This window comes from Meleagris gallopavo, chromosome 19 (assembly GCF_000146605.3).
Source record: "Meleagris gallopavo isolate NT-WF06-2002-E0010 breed Aviagen turkey brand Nicholas breeding stock chromosome 19, Turkey_5.1, whole genome shotgun sequence".
In the NCBI taxonomy this organism is placed as follows: Eukaryota; Metazoa; Chordata; class Aves; order Galliformes; family Phasianidae; genus Meleagris; species Meleagris gallopavo.
In genome coordinates this window covers 6,667,139-6,685,945 of record NC_015029.2, presented here as the reverse complement: position 1 = coordinate 6,685,945, position 18,807 = coordinate 6,667,139, and the positions used below count along the sequence as shown (strand labels likewise).

At 41.7% G+C, this 18,807-nt stretch overlaps 1 protein-coding gene across 5 annotated transcripts; it reads left to right on the top strand.

Annotated features, from left to right (window-relative positions):
* The first annotated feature begins 3 nt into the window (after positions 1–3).
* On the top strand, positions 4–18,739 carry CCDC180 (coiled-coil domain containing 180). 5 transcript variants are annotated; one of them, XM_019621486.1, is made up of 36 exons: positions 4–324; positions 2,028–2,110; positions 2,459–2,571; positions 2,669–2,797; positions 2,949–3,059; positions 3,326–3,421; positions 3,681–3,844; positions 4,075–4,194; positions 4,950–5,029; positions 5,182–5,270; positions 5,790–5,912; positions 6,483–6,656; positions 6,912–7,027; positions 7,725–7,851; positions 8,016–8,055; positions 8,155–8,387; positions 9,307–9,524; positions 9,999–10,174; positions 10,643–10,823; positions 11,254–11,400; positions 11,858–12,002; positions 12,234–12,350; positions 12,671–12,757; positions 12,896–13,009; positions 13,338–13,522; positions 13,814–13,878; positions 14,193–14,325; positions 14,836–14,910; positions 15,124–15,190; positions 15,602–15,743; positions 16,061–16,221; positions 16,433–16,570; positions 17,361–17,472; positions 17,623–17,728; positions 18,029–18,167; positions 18,430–18,739. In XM_019621486.1, exons 1-36 carry the CDS (start codon positions 239–241, stop codon positions 18,559–18,561), a joined length of 4,524 nt encoding a protein of 1,507 aa, XP_019477031.1. In that variant the 5' UTR covers positions 4–238; the 3' UTR covers positions 18,562–18,739. The 5 variants fall into 5 exon arrangements, with proteins under 5 accessions (XP_019477031.1, XP_031412077.1, XP_031412075.1 ...); XM_031556217.1 differs by having other exon boundaries at positions 18,029–18,196; positions 18,430–18,559; XM_031556218.1 differs by adding an exon at positions 680–819 and having other exon boundaries at positions 234–324; positions 18,029–18,526.
* Positions 18,740–18,807: the final 68 nt, after the last annotated feature.

Sequence of the window (18,807 nt, the reverse complement as noted above, 5' to 3'; positions counted from 1 at the left end):
CTATCCTGCTGAAGCACTTTCTAAGGAATTCATTGATCGAGGCGTTCGCTGCCGTTTGGTGCCGCGCTGCACCCGGGGCTCTTTAAGGCGACGGAGCTCCGCGTTCCCACCCGGATGGGCGGGAGCGTCCCCCGCTGCCATGGCAACGAGGCGGGCTGTTGGCCACGCCCCCTGGCGTTGCTATGGCAACGGGCGACGCGTCGTGCCGTGCCGGGAGGACGCGGTGATGCGGGAATGAATGGCAGCTGCGGCGGTGCGCGGCCGGGGGGGGCGGTTCGCGTGGTTCCCAACGACGAAATCTACCGGCAGCTCTTCGAGGACGAGGTAAAACACGTAGAAACGGGCAGTAGGTGGATGGGTTCGTTGTGCTGCTCTGCTGTTGTGTTTGCTTTGGTAGAAAAGAAGTGCAAGCCTGCGGTGAGAACGGCTGGGGCGTTCCGGAGTGCTGCCTGCAGCCGTGCACGAGGCACTGCTTCAATTCCCTTCATAGGGAGGAGAGATCGCTTTCAGACCGGGGGGGTAGGAAAAACCTCCTGGATAAAACTTGATACGTATGCTTTAATTTATTTTGCTATTCTGTTCCACCGCCTTTCTTGTCTCTTAGCAATTAATTTGTCGTGATCCTTTGCTTAGTAGGCTTGGAGATGATTCCAACCCGTTTTGCTGTGGGTTTTTGCAGGCTCGTTGGGCGCGATCGCTGGGCACAGCAAGGAGTGGGCGGCTCTGTGTGCAGGAGGAGCCGGGCAGCACGGCTGCTGTGGGGCTGTGGCTGTGCAATGGGAAGAAGGGGACTGCAGGAGCAAAGCCGCTGCAGGGCAGGTAGAGAGCAGAAGCAGAAATTCCTGATTGCATGTCGGTGTGATTCTGTGGCTATGGGTGTGAAGTTGTAATGCTGGGAACCTCGTTTTTTGGTCACGGCAAGTCTACCTCCTTTCCCCCGGACGTGAAATGAGCGCACTGAGCTGCTGCCTTTTAAAACACAGATTCTCAGCTCATCCTTAAGGTTGAAAACTGCCACTAAGAGCATCTAGTCCAACCATCAGTTCCATCAAATGTCTGTAATGATTTACACGTGCATGACTTTTCTTTTAAAAGGCTCTTGGATGATTATTTTGTTGTTCAAAACCACCTGGCTGTAAGCCTGTTTGTATTCCTGATACCACCTGATACACGTAACTCTAGCAGAAATGCTAAGTCAGGGCTTGAAGCAGTGATTGAGCACCTGGTGGGAAGGCAGGGCCAACCCAGTGCAGCTCAGGTGTATTCAATGCACTGAGTGACCAGAAGGGCTGCAGCAAGGATCCACCCCTGCCCAGACCTCATTTAAGGGCTGGCAGTGGAGGTGGGGGTTTCTTGCTATAGATTCCTTCATACCTGAGGCCTTTTGAAAGTAAGCAGCTTCTTTTCTTTCTTTCCTTTATTTCTGTGCCCACTGCTGTTGCAGTGAATCCCCATTTGCTGCAGCCTGGGACCTTGCTGCTCTGCTGTCATTGCTGTGCTTTCCATCACATAACAGCAATACAGTAAAATATACTATTGAACTATACTTTGTGCTCCTTTAATGGTTTTAAATGACTATGCAATGATATCATTACTCTTAACTAGATTAGTTTCCCATATATTTGGGAACTATTTCCTTCAGTTTAGTCTACTTGAGCCTTGTATTAGTGGGGACTGGTACTTTGCAGTAGTAGTACTGTTCAGCTCTACTCTGAGCAATGTTCATAAGCAAGAAAGTAAATTAATACCTCCATCCTTTACGCCATAACCCTCGTGCTGAATAAGCACACCCTCATTCCCCAATTCTCCCAAGTAGAAGCACAGCACCTTGACAGGGAGAGTGGGGGGCAGGTAAAAGCCATTTCCTTCCATTTGAGAAGCAATGCCATTAATTCTATGAGCCAATTCTTTGAAGCTAGAAGCTTTCATTCACTTCAATGTTACTTTGCCAGATAAGTGGAGTATGGTACTAATTACGAACCTGTGGTCTCACTTAGTACAAAGCGAGGCTCTATGTTCTGTTTCAGAGAAGCTACAGCATCTCAGGTGTCCTGGAAGAGTGAAGATGTCATTGCTGCTGAGGAAGTCAGAGCCCTACCTGATCTTGTTGGTAAAATCTTTTTCCCTTAATGTCAGAGTTTCATTTTGAGGAACCCCCATGTGTATAACATCTTGAGCTGGATAAGGTGTAACATTGAGTTCAGAAATGATCTGATGTGTTTTATAATGATTTGTACATAATTCTGGCAGTGAAGAATCCACGTGTAGGGCAGAAAAATAAGTGAAATTCTCAATCAATGCCAATTACTGTTCAGAAGGTAGTGATGATATAAGCAGATTTAACTTGGGGGAGCTGCCATTTTCCAGCATCACGCCAAATGGCAGAGCTCAGAGCTTTGATCTAGTAATTTATTGTTCCAAACAGCTCTAAGTTCCATCGTCCTCCTTTTCTTCTCAGAGGTTGCAGAGGAAAGCAGGCACGACCTCTTGGAGCTCATGTCAGAACGCCGGCGAAGCCGCCACGATGCAGCACTGACCTCAATGCACCACGAGCTTGCTTGTGTCTCCAGGGTGAGGCTGGGGTTGGCAGTGCAGATGGTCCGGAGCAGTAGGCAAAGCTGAGAGCCTGATGTTCAGGAGATGGGGACGACTTCTTTACTGTTTTCAGGAAATCGAGCCCTTTGTTTTGGAGCCTGGAAAACTGCTTTTGACAAAACTGATGGAATCTGATAGCAAAATGGAGGTTCTTCTTACAGAGATGGAGCTCAATGCCACTCCTGAAGGCTTCTCTATTGAGGTGAGGCAGTTCTTGCCACTGTCAGCTCTTCCATTGTTGATTCCTGTTGTTCACAGTCTGCAGCACAGCAAAACACCTTGCTGCAGTTTTCTGATGTGAATGCATTTGTTTTCATTTTTTCACTGAGATTGAAAGTAAATCCTTCTTGCAGGATTTGGAAGAACTGTGGACAACCATCCAGCAGGAATCCCTGACCAGAAAGGAGTGGATTCGGGAATGGGATGAAACCTTAAAGAAGGTGGAACAGAGCCGAGCTGATAAAGTGAGCTCAGATTTTCAGGAATTGCAGACACCAGAAAGAAATCAATCAAATAGTAACAAAACTGATTGATTTTTGGTTATTTTTATGAATTGGTACCTATTAATTTAGAATCAACATCTTAAGATTTACTTCTCAATCTGTCAACCAATTAAATTTATTTTGGGAAAAAAAAAAACAGTTCTTATTAATATCATTGAAGTGTCAGTTCTCTAAGGCAAGCTGTTCTACAGACTCTTTTGTGCCTTTTTGGTTCCTTTGTTGTACAGATAACAGATGTGCTGAGGAAGTATGCTGCAAAGCTGGAGGAAATTTCCTTCTTCTTGTCAGCTGATGTTCACAGGCTCATTAATGATGAGGCTATGGTAAGCTCTCCTTATTGGGAGACAGTTTTACCTGCAAGAAGACAGTGATCTGAAATCCCCCCCCAGAATTCAGTTCTTTTTCTTCTCATTTTCAAAAGGAAATAATCACTTCTACCTGTTAATCCCTGCCATGTAGGAGAGGGGTTTCTATATTGCATGTCTCTTGTCATTTCAATTCTTCATCCTTAGTCTGACATTGAGCTGGCACTTTATTCCTGTCTTATACTGCTTTTACTCCCATCGTTTTTTTCGTACACAGATGATTAACAGAGCGTTGTTGGCGAATCAGAGGGCAATAGCCAAGCTGTTCTTTAATCTGATGAAATCAGAGATGAAAAGGGAATTATCGCTTCAATGGAAGTGGCGAGATAAAGTCAAGGACTGGAAGCTCGTCCAAAAGAACTGCATCATTCAGAGCTTCAGGTCTGAAGTTTGGCAGCAGGTCATATTTTGAAGCATGAATAGCATAAAGTGACCGGTGTTCTTTCATGTTTTCTCCAGGAAGTAGTATTTTAGTATTTTTCCCCAATAAAACTAAAAATTTAGTGTTCTTGTTTTCAACCGATACTCGTAAGACATATTTTGCGTTTGTGTTTCAAGCACTCAGTTTTTCCCAACATAAAATCACATCGGTGTGTTCTTCCATCCTACAGAGAATTTATGGCAAAGGAAGAAATACAGAAACCCCAAACGGTGGAAACAGAGAAGGGAAATATGATGAATGGCCAGATTCTGCTTAATGAACAGAGGCTGGAATTGCTACAGCATCTTATGTATGACTGAAGAGAGTACAGTAGCAAAAGTAGAATTCTTGGTGTACTCAATGAGGGACTTGTGGTGGCAACCCTGCCTATGACTGGAAATGGAGCTGGATGGCCTCTAAGGGCCCTTCCAACCCAAGCCATCCTTGTTAGTCTTTGGTGTGCTGAATGTTCCTTGCTGCACCTCAATCTGCTGTTGTTCAATGCAACAGTAGGCAGGGCTTAAATCTTTTTCCATAAAGCTCTTTTTAATGGGAAAAAAAAAAATTATGTTTAGGTTTTCAGTGCACTTGTTGCACTACCAAGGGGCTGTCTAGGGTGAGAAATGCAGCAACACAAAAGTAAGCCTTACTGATGTATGAAGCTTAGCAGGAAGAGGTGGACGTGGATGGGTGTATATGTAAAAATGGATGATGCTGTCCAATTTCTGGGTGGGAGATTGATTTGTATAATGTGTGAAGAAATGAATGATGGAAGGAATCTCATACTGCTGCTTTTGAATTCTGTCCATTCTGACAAAAATAAGATGAGTTGGGTCTTCAAATGCTGCTTTTCTTTTGTAACGGATGCGGAAACAATGGGGGTTTAATTCCTTGTTGGTAAACAGAGGCCTTGAAAAACAGCATTCATCTTGTTTTATTTTTGATGCTGAAATGGCTGTAAATAAAGCAGAGTAGTCTGGTTATGCTGATTTATAGTGTTTATCCTTTAACAACTGACTGGGTTATCTCTGAAGAGATCTGATATATTGTTTCCTATTTTGATAGTGATCTGTTGCCTCCAAAGAGCACACAAGCTGAGATTGATGAGTGGTACAACTCCTTGATGGATTTAAACAGAAGTATAGGTATGTTGGGAAATCAGCAAACCAATCTGGAATCCAAGCAGTTCTTTGTTGTCTTTTTTTTTTCCCCCCATCAGTAACAAGATGAATGCTTTGAAAGTATGTTTGCTGTGTTCTGTGAAATAGCAAAGTGTTGGCAATGCTCTCTTTTGCAGATGCCCACAATATGCAGTGTACAATGAAAATTCGTGCCCAGTATGAGAGTGTCCAGCAAAAATGTTTGGCAGAAGCAGAGCTGTGCAAGGTCAGTACCACAGCGTTGTGACGTCTTGGAAGGGTTCTTGGTAACGGTATACAGTGTGTTGTTGCTGTGGGTTTGAGGATTGAGCTAAGATGATAAATTAGATCCAACCAGTGCTTTATTCTGCTAGCATAGGTGCTGTCCGTTTCATTTCATGGTAGCATTACTACTTGAAATGCATAGAAGCAATAACAACTAGCAGTGATGAAGGAAGTGCTGTCCCATGTTTAGGTAGGGCTCAGGGTCAGAACCCTCAGTCTTATCCTCAATCTGTCTCATCTTGGGGGAAAAAATGTCACCCCCTCAGCTCCGTTTCTCCCCATGTCTGAACTGGGTTGTTCTGCTTGCCTCTGGGATCTGGGAGGCTGAATCTTTGCTTCAAAACGTGTTGAATAAACTGGATGCTGAAGCTATAGGAAGTGCAAATCATTTTAGTCAGTGTTCATTTTCTTAAAGCCACGTGATATTGTGTTAGATTATATGTATGTCAATAACTTCATTTTTTTTGTTGCTGTTGTTCAGAATAACCTGTTGAATCTGAAGGTATGCACACAAAAAGAGGCTGAAGAAGTGGAGGCTTCTGACTTGCTTCTGTTGACTGAGAAACTGCGATGTCGCTTTGAAGAAGAACTGGAGCATCTGGTTGTATGTTTATTACATCTACTCTTATTCCTCATCAGGAGTAATATTCATGTGCCATGGTCTGAAATGCTGAGTGCATCTTAGGCTATTGGTGCCTTGCTGTAGAGTGATTGAGTACCTGTCCCATAAGTGATACAGGTAGGATGTGATTCACGGGAAGAGTTTATCACTGATGGTTTTGTAATAGATTGTCAGGGATTGGATGGGTACAGCCCATCTGGCCGGGAGGTGCAAGGATGGGCTCCCAAATTTCTTCCAGTCCTATCCTGTATGGTCCCATACATGATGGTGATTGCTCCTAAGATAAAGGATGGCGAAGTGCTTCTGGGGTTGTGCAGATCTTGGTGGTTCTGTGCTTTTTCGGTGCCAGAAGAATAAAGAGAAGGTTTGATGGCTCAGCTTCTAAAACTTAAGTCTGTATTCTTATCTATTTTACTTGGACTATATTTTCCTCTCAGAGTAGAAGAGACTCTGTTGAATGCTGATCACCTTTATCACATCATTTGTCCCCTTACTCTTGTATTTCACTTTCTTGCACACAGTTTCATGATAACTTAGGTGTATTTTTTTTAGAGAGGCTTTGAGGAGCTGGCTAAGCACAATGAGCAGAATTGCAGAGACCTGTACAGCTACTGTCAGGAGGCCAATGTTCTCTGGGACTTCCATCGGCTCAAACTGTCCCAGCAAGAGGGTGAACTGCAGAAGAAATTAAATGAATGCAAATGGAAACAGGATAAATCCACTCAGGTATAAGCATAAAAATAAGGATACAGTATGATGTAAAGAAAGGACTTAATGCAGAGAAGCCTTTGGAATTCAAAATGCCTGACATAAAAATGCAATAACTACTTTATACTGGATTTTTTACATGTTACTTTCATGCTATCAAATATGTTTTTGGCTTCGTTCCAGTAATTCAAAAAATTATTTTTGAAGCCTAAATAGTTATGAAGCATTTTTAGTAAGAACCCACTTTTACTGGGTTATTTTTATTGGTTTTAGATGATGGAAACTAAACTGGATATCATTTTGGATAAAATGAGAACGGCGAGCTCTGAAAAAAACCTGAAGAAATCTTTGGAGAATGCCCGTTCTTGTTTGGATGGCATCAGAGCTGGGTATGAATTTTGTAGTGCAAACTTAATCAGTGTTATGTGAAAGTTGGCCGTACAGTTTAGGCTGTGTTTGTGTTGTAGTATGATGGTGGAAATACACTGCCTGGTGCTTCTCATAAGGACATAAAATGAAACCATTTCCATATGGAGCAATGTTAAGGTGAACAATACCTATGTTTAAGAATCACATCAACGTAGGCCTATACAGCTCTACGTGCTGAAGATTTTACCCAAAGAAAGACTGAGCAGCTGGAGAGGATGCAGTCATATTTTCACACCCAGATGGTCTTTCCTCTTGGTCAGATCTGATATATGTTAGAAAGCCACGAGGACCTGAGAGGCAGATCTGTGTGAACACACCCACACTGAAACTGCTTTTAAAGCTGTTGGTTCAGTACTCTTTATATCCAGTTAAGACCATTAACATCAACCAAGCAAACGCAAAATACCTTTCAACGTTAGTAAGAATATCATGAGAGGTGGTGGCTTTTGCTCACTGATGTGTTTATACTGAATTAATCCCTTACTAACAAGCCAGGATGTAATGTGTTCAGGTATAGTAGAATAATTGATCCCAGCCTTTATGCATTTATGCATTTATGACATTTTGATCAAAATGGATTTAAGGACATAGTAATCATATTTCACTTTATTTTAGTCCATATTTAAGTCTCTTAAAAGGCATCTTTGAATTTAACAGGTATGAGGCATCCAACAAAGTTCTCGTGGAGAAAGTCATGAGTTACCCAGAAGCCGTTTTGCAGGAATTGATTTCTTACAGTGAATCCCTCAGCCAATATTTTAATGTAAAAGAAATCTTCAAACAGGTATGAAGAAGACAAACTTGTTTTGAAGTCCTTTAGGCACATTATTTTTTTTAGACTATTGTAGCTTAATTAAATAGATCCATTTTGGCAAAGAATCTGCATCTCTTATAAGCAAGCCAGTCCTTACTTTAGAATTGTTTATCAACTGTTGTTGTTCTTTCTAGAACTTGGAAGGAAAGACAGACTCCACATTTCCAGGTCGAGGTAATTCCTTGATAGTACAAACAGGCCTTTTGCTTGTTTTTCATCTGCATTTCTCTGGATTGTGGTCACTAAAACTCTGCTTTCACTGGAAATGATTAGGAGAGGTTTCGGATGCTGAAAATCAGGGGCAGCAAACTGAGAGCGTTGTGCAGGAAAATGAAGAAAAGCAAAAGGCTGAGAGCTGTCAACAACAGAATGAAGAAACAGATATTCCTGAGAACGAGGAGGTCTTTGCACAGGAAAGTGAAGAAGGGGAGGAACGAGAAGAGAAGAGTATTTTTCAAGGGAGTGATGAAGCAGGGGACATAGAACAGAGGATGAGCTTTTCACAAGTAAGCGAACAAGAGAATGAATATATTTGAAAGTGATGGAAGGCTTTTGCAAACTCATAGCAAACAGAAGGTCATCTTCTTGCTGAAATCTCTTAAATTCCTTAGCATGTATTTAATTTGTACATAGAGCATGTGTCCGTGATTATTAAACAATATTTCTGCACCATAAGGATTTTCAATGTTGCTTCTAGGTGAAGGGCACAAAACAGTTCATAACCATTCCTTATTGTAGCAGAAATGCTAAGTCAGGGCTTGAAGCAGTGATTGAGCACCTGGTTGGAAGGCAGGGCCAACCCAGTGCAGCTCAGGTGCATTCAATGCACTGAGTGACCAGAAGGGCTGCAGCCAGGATCCACCCCTGCCATTTAGACCTCATTTAAGGGCTGGCAGTGGAGGTGGGGGTTTCTTGATGTAGATTCCTGCATACCTGAGGCCTTTTGAAAGTAAGCAGCTTCTTTTCTTTCTTTCCTTTATTTCTGTGCCCACTGCTGTTGCAGTGAATCCCCACTTGCTGCAGCCTGGGATCTTGCTGCTCTGCTGTTGTTGCTGCACTTTCCATCTCGTTACACTGCTTTTATCCTTGTAAAAACCTCTAGCAGCTTTAGCATGTGTGTCTGTCTTTCTTCCTGGTTATTCTTAACTTAAGCAGAATGATTTCAGATCTATTTGTATCTCAGTGTTACTTTTTCAGGTCTTTAGACCCATTAATTCCATTTATTACCATAACAAAAGCCTTTTAAAGCATTGGTTCTGCCTGTTCAAATTTACAAACACATTCTCTGTGTGCGTTTGTCCAAATTTGTGGTTAGAATGTTGTTCCTAATGTCCATAGGTTCCTGCTAGTGCACTGTTGATTATTCACTTAATTTAATATAGTATTGTTTGAGGCAGTGGATGATGATTCCCAGTTGTTTCCTAGGATACATCCAACAGCAGCAGGGTGGAAATCTCTGAACTCACTGTTGAGACCTTTTCCACTTCTAGTGGAAACACCTACACTGTTCTTGGAGCTGAAGAGGCAGGGAAACCTGATGTCCTAGAGACATTTCTTACAAAATATGATGGAAAAGGATCACTTCCTATGTGCTTGGAACATGCACTTATCAAAGAAACGGTGTTTGTGGAGCTGAAGAAAAGGTTAGTAGGAAACTGTTTGTTTTCCCTTTAGGTAATAGAAACATCTCAGCTCTTTGGGAGGGATGTCAAAACAAGCATGCAAAAATTATCTGAATATTTTGGTGTTGTTCCTTTTGTAATTGGTAAAAAGAAAATAAACTTTCAGCAGTGCTTTTCACACATGGCTCCTGGATGAACCACACAAGCATTTCCCTCTTGCAGAACATTCCTATGTTAGAGAAAATTCAGTGAGCGAACGGGAACAGTGACAGAGCATCTTAATAGCAAGTCAAGCTATTTCAGTATTACAGATATGTAAAATATAGAAGCGTATTGTTCATAGCAGTAGACAAAATGAGCAGTGCTAACATTGTGCAAGTGTTTGTGAGACCACATCTTCCCGTAGCCAGAGTTAATTTCTTACATTTAACAGGTATAGCACGTTTTTGTTTATTACTCAGTGTACCTCACTGTAGGAATGTATTTAAATCATAGGATTCGCCTCTCCTTCTTTGAACACTTGGAGAAGTGGTTTGCAGAGTCCTTATCCAATTCATGGGCCACTGTAGATGCCAAGAAAGAGGAGCTGAGTTCAGAACTTCAGCAGCATCTTCTCTCGTGTGAACTGAGGCGGGAGAATATAGAGACAAATATCTACAATGTCAGAGCTGGTACCTACCTCTTCACTCTGAACACTCTGTCTTCATCTGGGGATGATCATACAGGGGGGGGAAAAAAAAAGAACAAGTGCTGGGAGAGACAAAATGCTGGGGGTGACTTCTGAGTACAGGAGGTGGAGGAATTACCTGTGTAAAATACCACTGTGCAGCCACAGATTGGTCACTAATGAGAAATCTTGTGTGAGGAGCATCAAGGATTCGGGGGGGAAACGTGATTTAAGGCAGGTTTGTTGGTCTTTAGCCAACTGTGAAGAAGCCTTTTTGAGGAGGACAGGAAAATAGATAGCATACATAAAGCAACAACAAGAGAAAAGTCAAAGAGTTGAGTCTACTTTATTAGTAGCTTTAAGCTCCTCTGAGGTCCAGTTTTTGTTTCACTGATGCTTCTGGTAATGGTGGTCATGGCAGTCCATACCAAACAGAATAATGACCGTATTGTAAGTCATCTTTTCTCATCAGCTGAACTGTTACTTCATGAAAAGCACCTGGAATGCCACTGCGATGAGGTGGAAGAAGCTCTGAAGAAGGAGAGAGCTGAATTCCTCAGATTTTGTGATCAGCAGAATGACAGCATCCAAAACTTGGACTCTCGGATCCGTGACGTGGAATCAGCATTCCTCAGGGCTCCTGTGGCTGAGAGGTTAGTGTGCCAGCAGCAGAGCTGGTCTGCCTGCTCATGGCATTGTTCTGAGCCCCTTCTGTCTGTCATGGAAATAGAAATTATTTTTGTTCCCTTTCTCTCTGAACGGATTACTTTTTTCATATACTTTTGAAAGGACACCAGTCTTAAAGTAGATTACGTGTTTGATTTATTTAGACTTTATCCAGCTTACTGAATCTGCTAAGCAATAGGCTAGTTGGTTTTGAAGGATGCTCTGTAACTGCACCAGCTGCTTGCTGGTGTGTGCTGAGTGTTATCAAAACCACCACCATTGGGTAAGTTGTTTTCAGAACAGCAAAATACTTCTGTGTTCTCAGATCTTATTAATTTCATAAAGCCAGCAGTCTCCAAACCATAATGCTTGCTCCTCTTTCTATGTGTTTTCTCTGCCTTCTCCTGTTCTCTGTAGGTTAGCTTCCTCCAGCAGCAGTGTGTGCCCAGAGCTTCTTCATTACTTGGATGTCATCCGAGTTTCCCTGAGGAGTTATCGGAACTATCTGGAGGAAAATTTGGGAAAATTAAGAGACTCAAATGTGGATTTTCTCAAAGGCTGCAGGTATAGAGATATTGCTGGAGGAATGTTGAGTAAGTTATCTGTATCTGGGTGCCATCGCTTGTTCTATTGGCCGAGCAGTAAAACTAAGGTTTCTTTGTTACTCACCTGGTTATCTGTATGTTCCTCTAAAGAACATTAGTTGCTAAGCCACAGTTGTTATGCTCTTTTCATCACATCTGTCTTGATGTCTGTGCAGTAGGACAGCTCAGCTACCATTAAAAAAAAAAGAAAACTTCTCCAAAAGAGAGCAATGCATTGGCACAGGCTGCCCAGGAAGGTGGTGGGGTCGGTGTCCCTGGAGGTGTTCCAGAGCCACGGAGATGCTGTACTGAGGGATGTGGTCAATGTGGAAATACTGATGGTAGACAGACAGTTGGACTGGAGGATCTCGGAGGTCTTTTCCAGCCTTGATGGTTTTATGATGAGTGATGGCTATCCTTTTGCTGGCTGCTTTCAGGTTATTCGTGGAGGGAGGCAATTTTTCCCCTGAGGAGGTGCAGTCTTTCAGTAAGCGCCTTCAGAAAGAAAGCAAACGTATTGACTCTTTTGAGAGGTTAATTGTGGCTGATATGGAGAAAATGGAATCGAGATGCTTGGAGCAGGTCTGTGCAGTGCTTCACTCTTTCGAATTATGGCTTGTATTGGCATATATAATGGGATTTATAACCACCCTGGATTGGAGCTTTAAAACTGTTCTGGTTAATTCTATGTGACAAATATGTGATGGAAGAAAAGAAGTAGAAATGGTAACTTCTGTTACTTAAGCTGGAAACAACAACAAAAAAAAGTGTACACAAATGAGTTTGTCCCTTATTTCTGGGATTTTTTTAAAGGCTACTGAAATTATCAACCAGGCTGAAACAAGGCTCCAATGTCTCTTTACGAATCGAGTCTTTATGGAGAAGATCCGACAGCTTCTGACAAATCTACGGGTGCAAATCAAATCCGAGGTACAAGCAGAAACATCAAAGTTCTGTTTGAATGAATTTTAATCGTTCCTCTTTTGTTCAATTGAAGAGATTTCAGACTGACTTCAGAGCAAACTGACCACGAGTAACTTCTTGTGTCAATTCAAAACTGATTTTTGTCATTAACCTCTGAAACCGTGGCCTTCCTGCAGCTGTACTGGAATGCTGTAGCCTTGCAGCCATGAAGCTTGTTGGTTTTGGTGCTAGTGACTGAGTCTCTTACTAGCAAGTCTTGTGCTTTCAAAGATTCTGTAAATCCTGTGAATGAGATTCTCCTTCACCAATATCTGCTTCTGTTCCAGGTAGCAAATTCCAATTTGCAGGCAGAAGCATTAAAATCCTGCCTGGAGAAGCTCCATGCTTTTGCTCACCCCGCAGCAGATAAAGAAGTAAGTTCTAAACAGATGAAATAAGATTACTCTGACCACATTTTATCTCAGGCCAGCTCTGTATCTGTTCTCCTATTTACAATACAATCTCATTGCTTCTGATGCAATAAATGCCATCTGTATTGCTGTATCTTTCAGGCTTTGACTTCTGAAGAGTTGTATGACTTTATCAAAGTAGTGCTGAAAGAACTGAAGGCAAGGAGCCGGTACCTTGATTGCCTGCTAGTGGACACAACAGGACCATATGATAATGTAGGATAATACTTGTTCCCTCCCTTTTAGTTAATGTTGAGTGATATTTTAATGTGCATCTATTTTAAAAGCTTTTCAGAATCTTTGAGAGTACGTATTTAGATGGTGCTTACGATGGTTGTGAGGATCTACTCATAACCACTTCTCAGTGTCACAGAGCCGTACAGCTGTAACAACATTTCTCCTGGAGTTACAGAAGTCTTTCTTCCAGCCTGTCAAGCAAAACAGCATTAGTTTGGAATATCTATTTTATAGCCAGTAACTACACGTATTGCTGACACTAGCTGCCTGCCACAACTGACGTGGTTTCATTTTGTGCCCAATTCAGGAGCACTTTGCCCCTCCTGCAGCTGAGGTTACGTTACAAGGTCCCATTGCTGCTGCCATTCGAGCGGAGCACAAACTGATGATGATGGGGCTGGATCCTGACAGATTTCCTTTGTTAAATCCAAGCAGAATGGGAAAATCTGCAATTGATGATTTAGCAGTAAGCGTTATTAAAAACTTACTCGAGTAAGTACTTGTTTGCCTCATTATGTTTTCCTGTTCCTGTCTTTATTTACATTTACCTTGCTAAATATATCTCATCTCTTCACGAGGCCTCTGATAGCAATAAGAACAATTTAATGCACAACTATGCAATTATTTACTCCAGGAAGGCACTCTCATTTACACTGTTGGCTGTAAATGTGACCCCGTGAGTCGAACCCCATCTCAGCAACTGGTCTGCACTGAACACTTGGTTGGAGAAGGGAGCTTGTAGCCAGGTATTCCAAAGCCAATTAGCTCTTCCTTTTGTTCCAGAATTCAGCCTTCCAGGAGAAAATCTTCAGGCCGAAATCAGGACAGCAGGGTTTCATTGGAACCAGGTGTGCTTGAAGTTCTCTTAATTTATTACATTCATCTCAGTTGTAGTTCATAGCACGTTAGGGAGCAGGTCGAGCTGTTCCAGGCCAGTGGCTTACGTGTGAGCCTTGACAGGGCTGTGCATCCTCACTGTTACCTTAGCTGTCTTTACTTTGCACTACAGTGTTGTTTTGGCTCTTAACCAATGATAGGTGCAGAATAAGATGAGGTGGGCTTTTCTTTGGTTTTTTAATGAGGTACCTATATTTGTTAGAGCAAAAGTTGTGGAAGAAAGCTGGCATTTATACTTTGCTCTTTCTTCTTATTAAATACAAAGCAACTCTTACCACACAGAGGAAGAATTCTCACTTAAATGTATCTGATGAAGGCCCCCGGAGCTCTGCTGATTACAAGCACGCAACTTGGAGCACCAAGAAGCCAGCTACTAAAAAAAAGTCATCAAGAGGAAGGTGAGATGTGGCATAGTCATGTATTCTGCCTGTTTTTGGAGAAATTCTTCATTGTTATTTGTGTTAGCCCTTCTGCTAGTGCTTCTCGTTTGGGATCTTGTGGTTTATGTCCTCGTGATCAGACTTTGGGTCTGATCATTTCAGATTCATTTCAGACTTTGGGTGGAAAAGTGCTTTACTCCTGTTTATCGGCTGCTGATCTGTATTATGAAATTGTTGAAACACAGACTAATCCCTCTTAAGCCAACGTGGCTTCATTTCTAGCTCAGCATCTGAATGGTGCATCTTGAGCTAGATGAAATTGAAGAAATGAGTGAGTCTAATGGTGAGAGCAACAAAAGTTCTGAAAAGCCATTGAGGAGATAGCCATCATCAATAGTTTCCATGTAATACTAGTTCTAGAGTTACGTTTTCTCAATTTTTCTTTAATTTCATATCCATCACATCACCAACCACAAACAAGCGGAGAAACAAAGACTTTATAGACCAATATTTTCCTTGCCTTCTCAGCATGCAGAAACACACCAAATCCGTTCTCAGTGACAAGAGATTCCAGATATTTGGGGAGATGCCTCCTGAATCGAAGTAAGTTGTGTGTATCTTCAGAAAGAAATCCATCACCTCAGGGGGGTGTGATGTGTTCTTGGGCTCACTATTACATTTGCACAAATGAATTAGGAACAAACCATTTCAGAGATGATTTTTAAGTGGTTCCATTCCCCTACTCTGTTAGAACTGACTGATTGATCTTTATACAGTATGGTTGTCTTTTTCATTATTATTTTTGTTCATTTGCAGTACTTTTAAAGGGATTGTTATGAAAATTCTCTGGATGGGTAATAACAGCTTGCTCTGTCTCGCTGAGGTAAGAGAAGTGTTTCTCCATCACTTTTGCTGCTGTAGGTGTAACGTGTCAGCTGAATGATATGGTTATATCATAATGTTTGGATGGCCATCCAAAAACTGCTTGCTTCATCAGGCCATCTAATTCTTAACAATCCTTGATGCAGAGTGTTTTTAATGATTAAGTATTTCAGAACCTCAGGTGGTGGTTTAATATATGGGGGGGACATGAAAACCAACACCTGGTTGTGTAGCAGCACATCTGTAAAGCCAGATAGGAAATAGAATAAAAGCACAGACAGAGAAAGATAACTGGTATCAAATAAGAGAGAGGTCGACAGCCTTCTGTATCCCTGCTACTGCTATGTGTGTAGATATGACTTGTTTGTATGTGTTATCAGCATCTTTTCTGTCTTATCTTGGACTCCTGAAGGAGTTCTACCACAAAGAGAAGCATCAAATCACAATGCCTGAAGATTTGCCAGAAACATTTGAACATTGTGCAGAAGTAATCAGACAGACTCTGCTGTCGTATCAAAGTCAGATAGACGATTACTACAATTCCTGCCTTAAAGGTAAATTAATTCAGCCAAGACTTTTAATTTCACTGAAAATTGCAACGAATCAAGAATAAAATAGATAAGTGGAAAAACTGTTTATTTTATTTGGCCAATAACATCTTTAATGTATTATCTGCAATATAGAATGTGAGGAAAGAGCCATTGACTAAGCTGATAGATCTGTACAAGGTCAAGTTTTTTAGCAAGTGTGTTTCTGTAGTCATGGGGCTCAGGAAAAGGAATGTTAGGGACAGAATTTAAGGGAGGAAATTCCTACATGTTTGACCACTGCAGTGTACATTCACCTCAGCTGAATTTTCTTTGCTTGCAAGAATTTTGGGATCAGTTGAAGTCATTTGAAGAGGAACTCCCTTACGTCTCCCAGTTGGCAGTTGATGGTCTTTTAAAGGAACACGAACAGAAGCTCAGCTATGCCACCAGTAACATTCAGCACTCCTTCAATCAGCAGCTGGAGGACTGGAAGAGCGTGAAGGTATGTGTCATGGATGCACTGGAATGCTTCCAGTCTAAGCAATGCTGAAAGCATCAGGATTGTCCATTGTTTCAAACTCTTTAGGATCTGTAATGCTGTATGAGTCATGTTAGCATGCTTTTATATGAAGTGACTGGTTTTACGACTTTCTCACTATGACTCCACTGTGCACCTTCTTTATAGAAAATACTTCTTACATGTTTGCCTGCAGGCTGCACACGAGAATGAATTATGTCCCTCTCTGGGACATCCAGACAACTTGCTGCAGCTGGAGGCTTTGTGCCAACGGGAATCAAAAGAGCAAAAGGACCACGTTGATGCTATTCACCTCCACACACGGATGCTTCAGGTAAGCATAAAGCCAGTGCTTAATATCAGCTTGATAGATGTTGCATTTGCAAAAGAGGGTAGCTCTTGGATATGTTTTTCTCCTGTGCCAACAGTAAAGTGGAAAATGTTTTCAGTTTTATGCAGTGCTGTTCACACAATATCTTTAAGTTGTGTTCTGGCAGCATTTGATTGATATATGCATTAATGCATGCATGCATGCACAAGTGCACATAGCCCATCGTCTGTATCGTTCATTGGACGTACTGAGGAGGGGTGGCTCATCTCTCAGTGATGGAACAGTTGCTGATGAGTTTATCTGCAGTAACAGTGATGTTCTCTGGTTATACTTGCAGAGGACAGGCCTGGAAGGCTTGCTTTCTGTGTGCATTTCATTAGGGCAGTTGGTGTTTGTGCAAACACACACGTACCATTTCTAGAGCAGTATCTGAAAGCCCCTCTGCTCAAAGTACATGAATTCCATAAAATGGCCTCTGCTTTGAATGGAAAGGTTATGTTTACAAATTTTTTTACCTATTTTGATGTTTAACCCAAATATACAACTACATGGCAACCACACACAGCACTCTGTAGGCTTTTATGCTTTACCTGAGGTCATCAGAGTGTTTAGAGCACTGCATAAGGCACTTCCAGATCCTTTTCTGTGCCATTTGCAGCCCTATTCTGTTATCTGCAGCTGTTGCAAAGCATCATGGTTGGAGAGGAGCATAGTTCTTAGGGAGCTAAACTAAAAAGAGAAGAGATTGAGTTATCGGAGGAACTCCTCTCAGTGGTATCCAATGTCCCAACAGGACTGTGCTGCTGAGTGCACCCAGAACTTCATTTTGGCTCTGGCTGCCTTCACAGAAAAGCTGCTGCTGGAATTAGATGAAAGCATTACTATTGATGACATACAAGCACCAAGTAAGTAATGATGGAATTTCTTGTTCACACGTGATTGCACATGCAGAACCATTTCTTGAAAGTGATGAGCATCACATGGAGTTACTTGAAAGCAACAGCATGACTGCCTCTGTTCAGTTCCTCCTCAGTATATCTTATATCATCTTCCAGAAACTGAAACTCTGAAGGAGAAGACGTCCATGTTAATTGATCGTAAACAAGCTGGTCTTCCTCTACAGACCCATAGGGCTGAGCAGTTGGCTGAACGTGGGAGGAGGTAATATTGGATCATACTGGACACAGTTGTATTCCATTTCTCTTCCCTAGGCTGACATCAGGTGTTCTCCTCATTGTTTTTTTTTTTTTTTTTTTCTCCAATGATTAAAATTGCTTGGTTGTTTTGCTTTGCCACTATTTATCACTTGCCCATATATGAATCTGTGGAATACTGTGTGTTTTCCCTCAGAAAATATGAATTCTGTTTACTGTGCAGAGCTCTTGGTTGCTCTCTTCTATTCCAACTGCCTCTCCTCTGGATATTTTTGTTGTTGTTGTTTATTTGTTTTGTTTCTTTAAGGACCTGGCCAGGAATACCCATGACCAAGCTTATGGGCGATTCAGACTGCATTACGGTCAGAGAAACTGCATCAGTTACAACAGCAAAGACTACACTGGGCCACATAGCAGCAGTGGAAGCAAGGGATGCTGTATATAAGGTTGATCAGTGGAAAAAGGCTCTTATGGGGTGTGTCTGGATGGGATGTTTGTTACTCCTGTGGGTTTGTATAGATATGGATAAACTTTATTATACAGAGCAATTTCAGACCTTGAAGCAGTATTCTCCATGCATAAAAATCCATTCTTATGTCTGCATGCAATCATTTAGGCATTCTATGATTCTAGGATCTGATGGTGGGTCAGGACTTGGGTTTTTAGGATTTCTACCAGTTTTAACCTTAATTGTTGTTCTTTGTACAGAAATACATATGTAAACTTGAGGAGCAGTTAGCCCAGATCAAGGAAGAAAATTCCTCTCAGCTGGTAACAATTCGGCGTTGGGAAAATTGGTGGAAGCAGTCCATCCAAAAAATTAAGCAACTGTATACATGAGATCAGTCAACTCTTGCTCAAGTCCTTGTGTTCTATCAATAAATACCCCCTTTAACATAAAAAAAAAAAAAAAAAATCCCATGCTGCATCTTTACTGGAGTAATTGGGGAATGTAGGTAAATAGTTCATATGTGCCTTTTCTGCTGTCATAGTTTGGCCTGGTTTCTGCAATAAAGGGGTGAAGGAATGTTTTCCCAAGATGAGAAAAACAGCGACAATGAGCTGAAGGAAAACCTAAAACTTTGT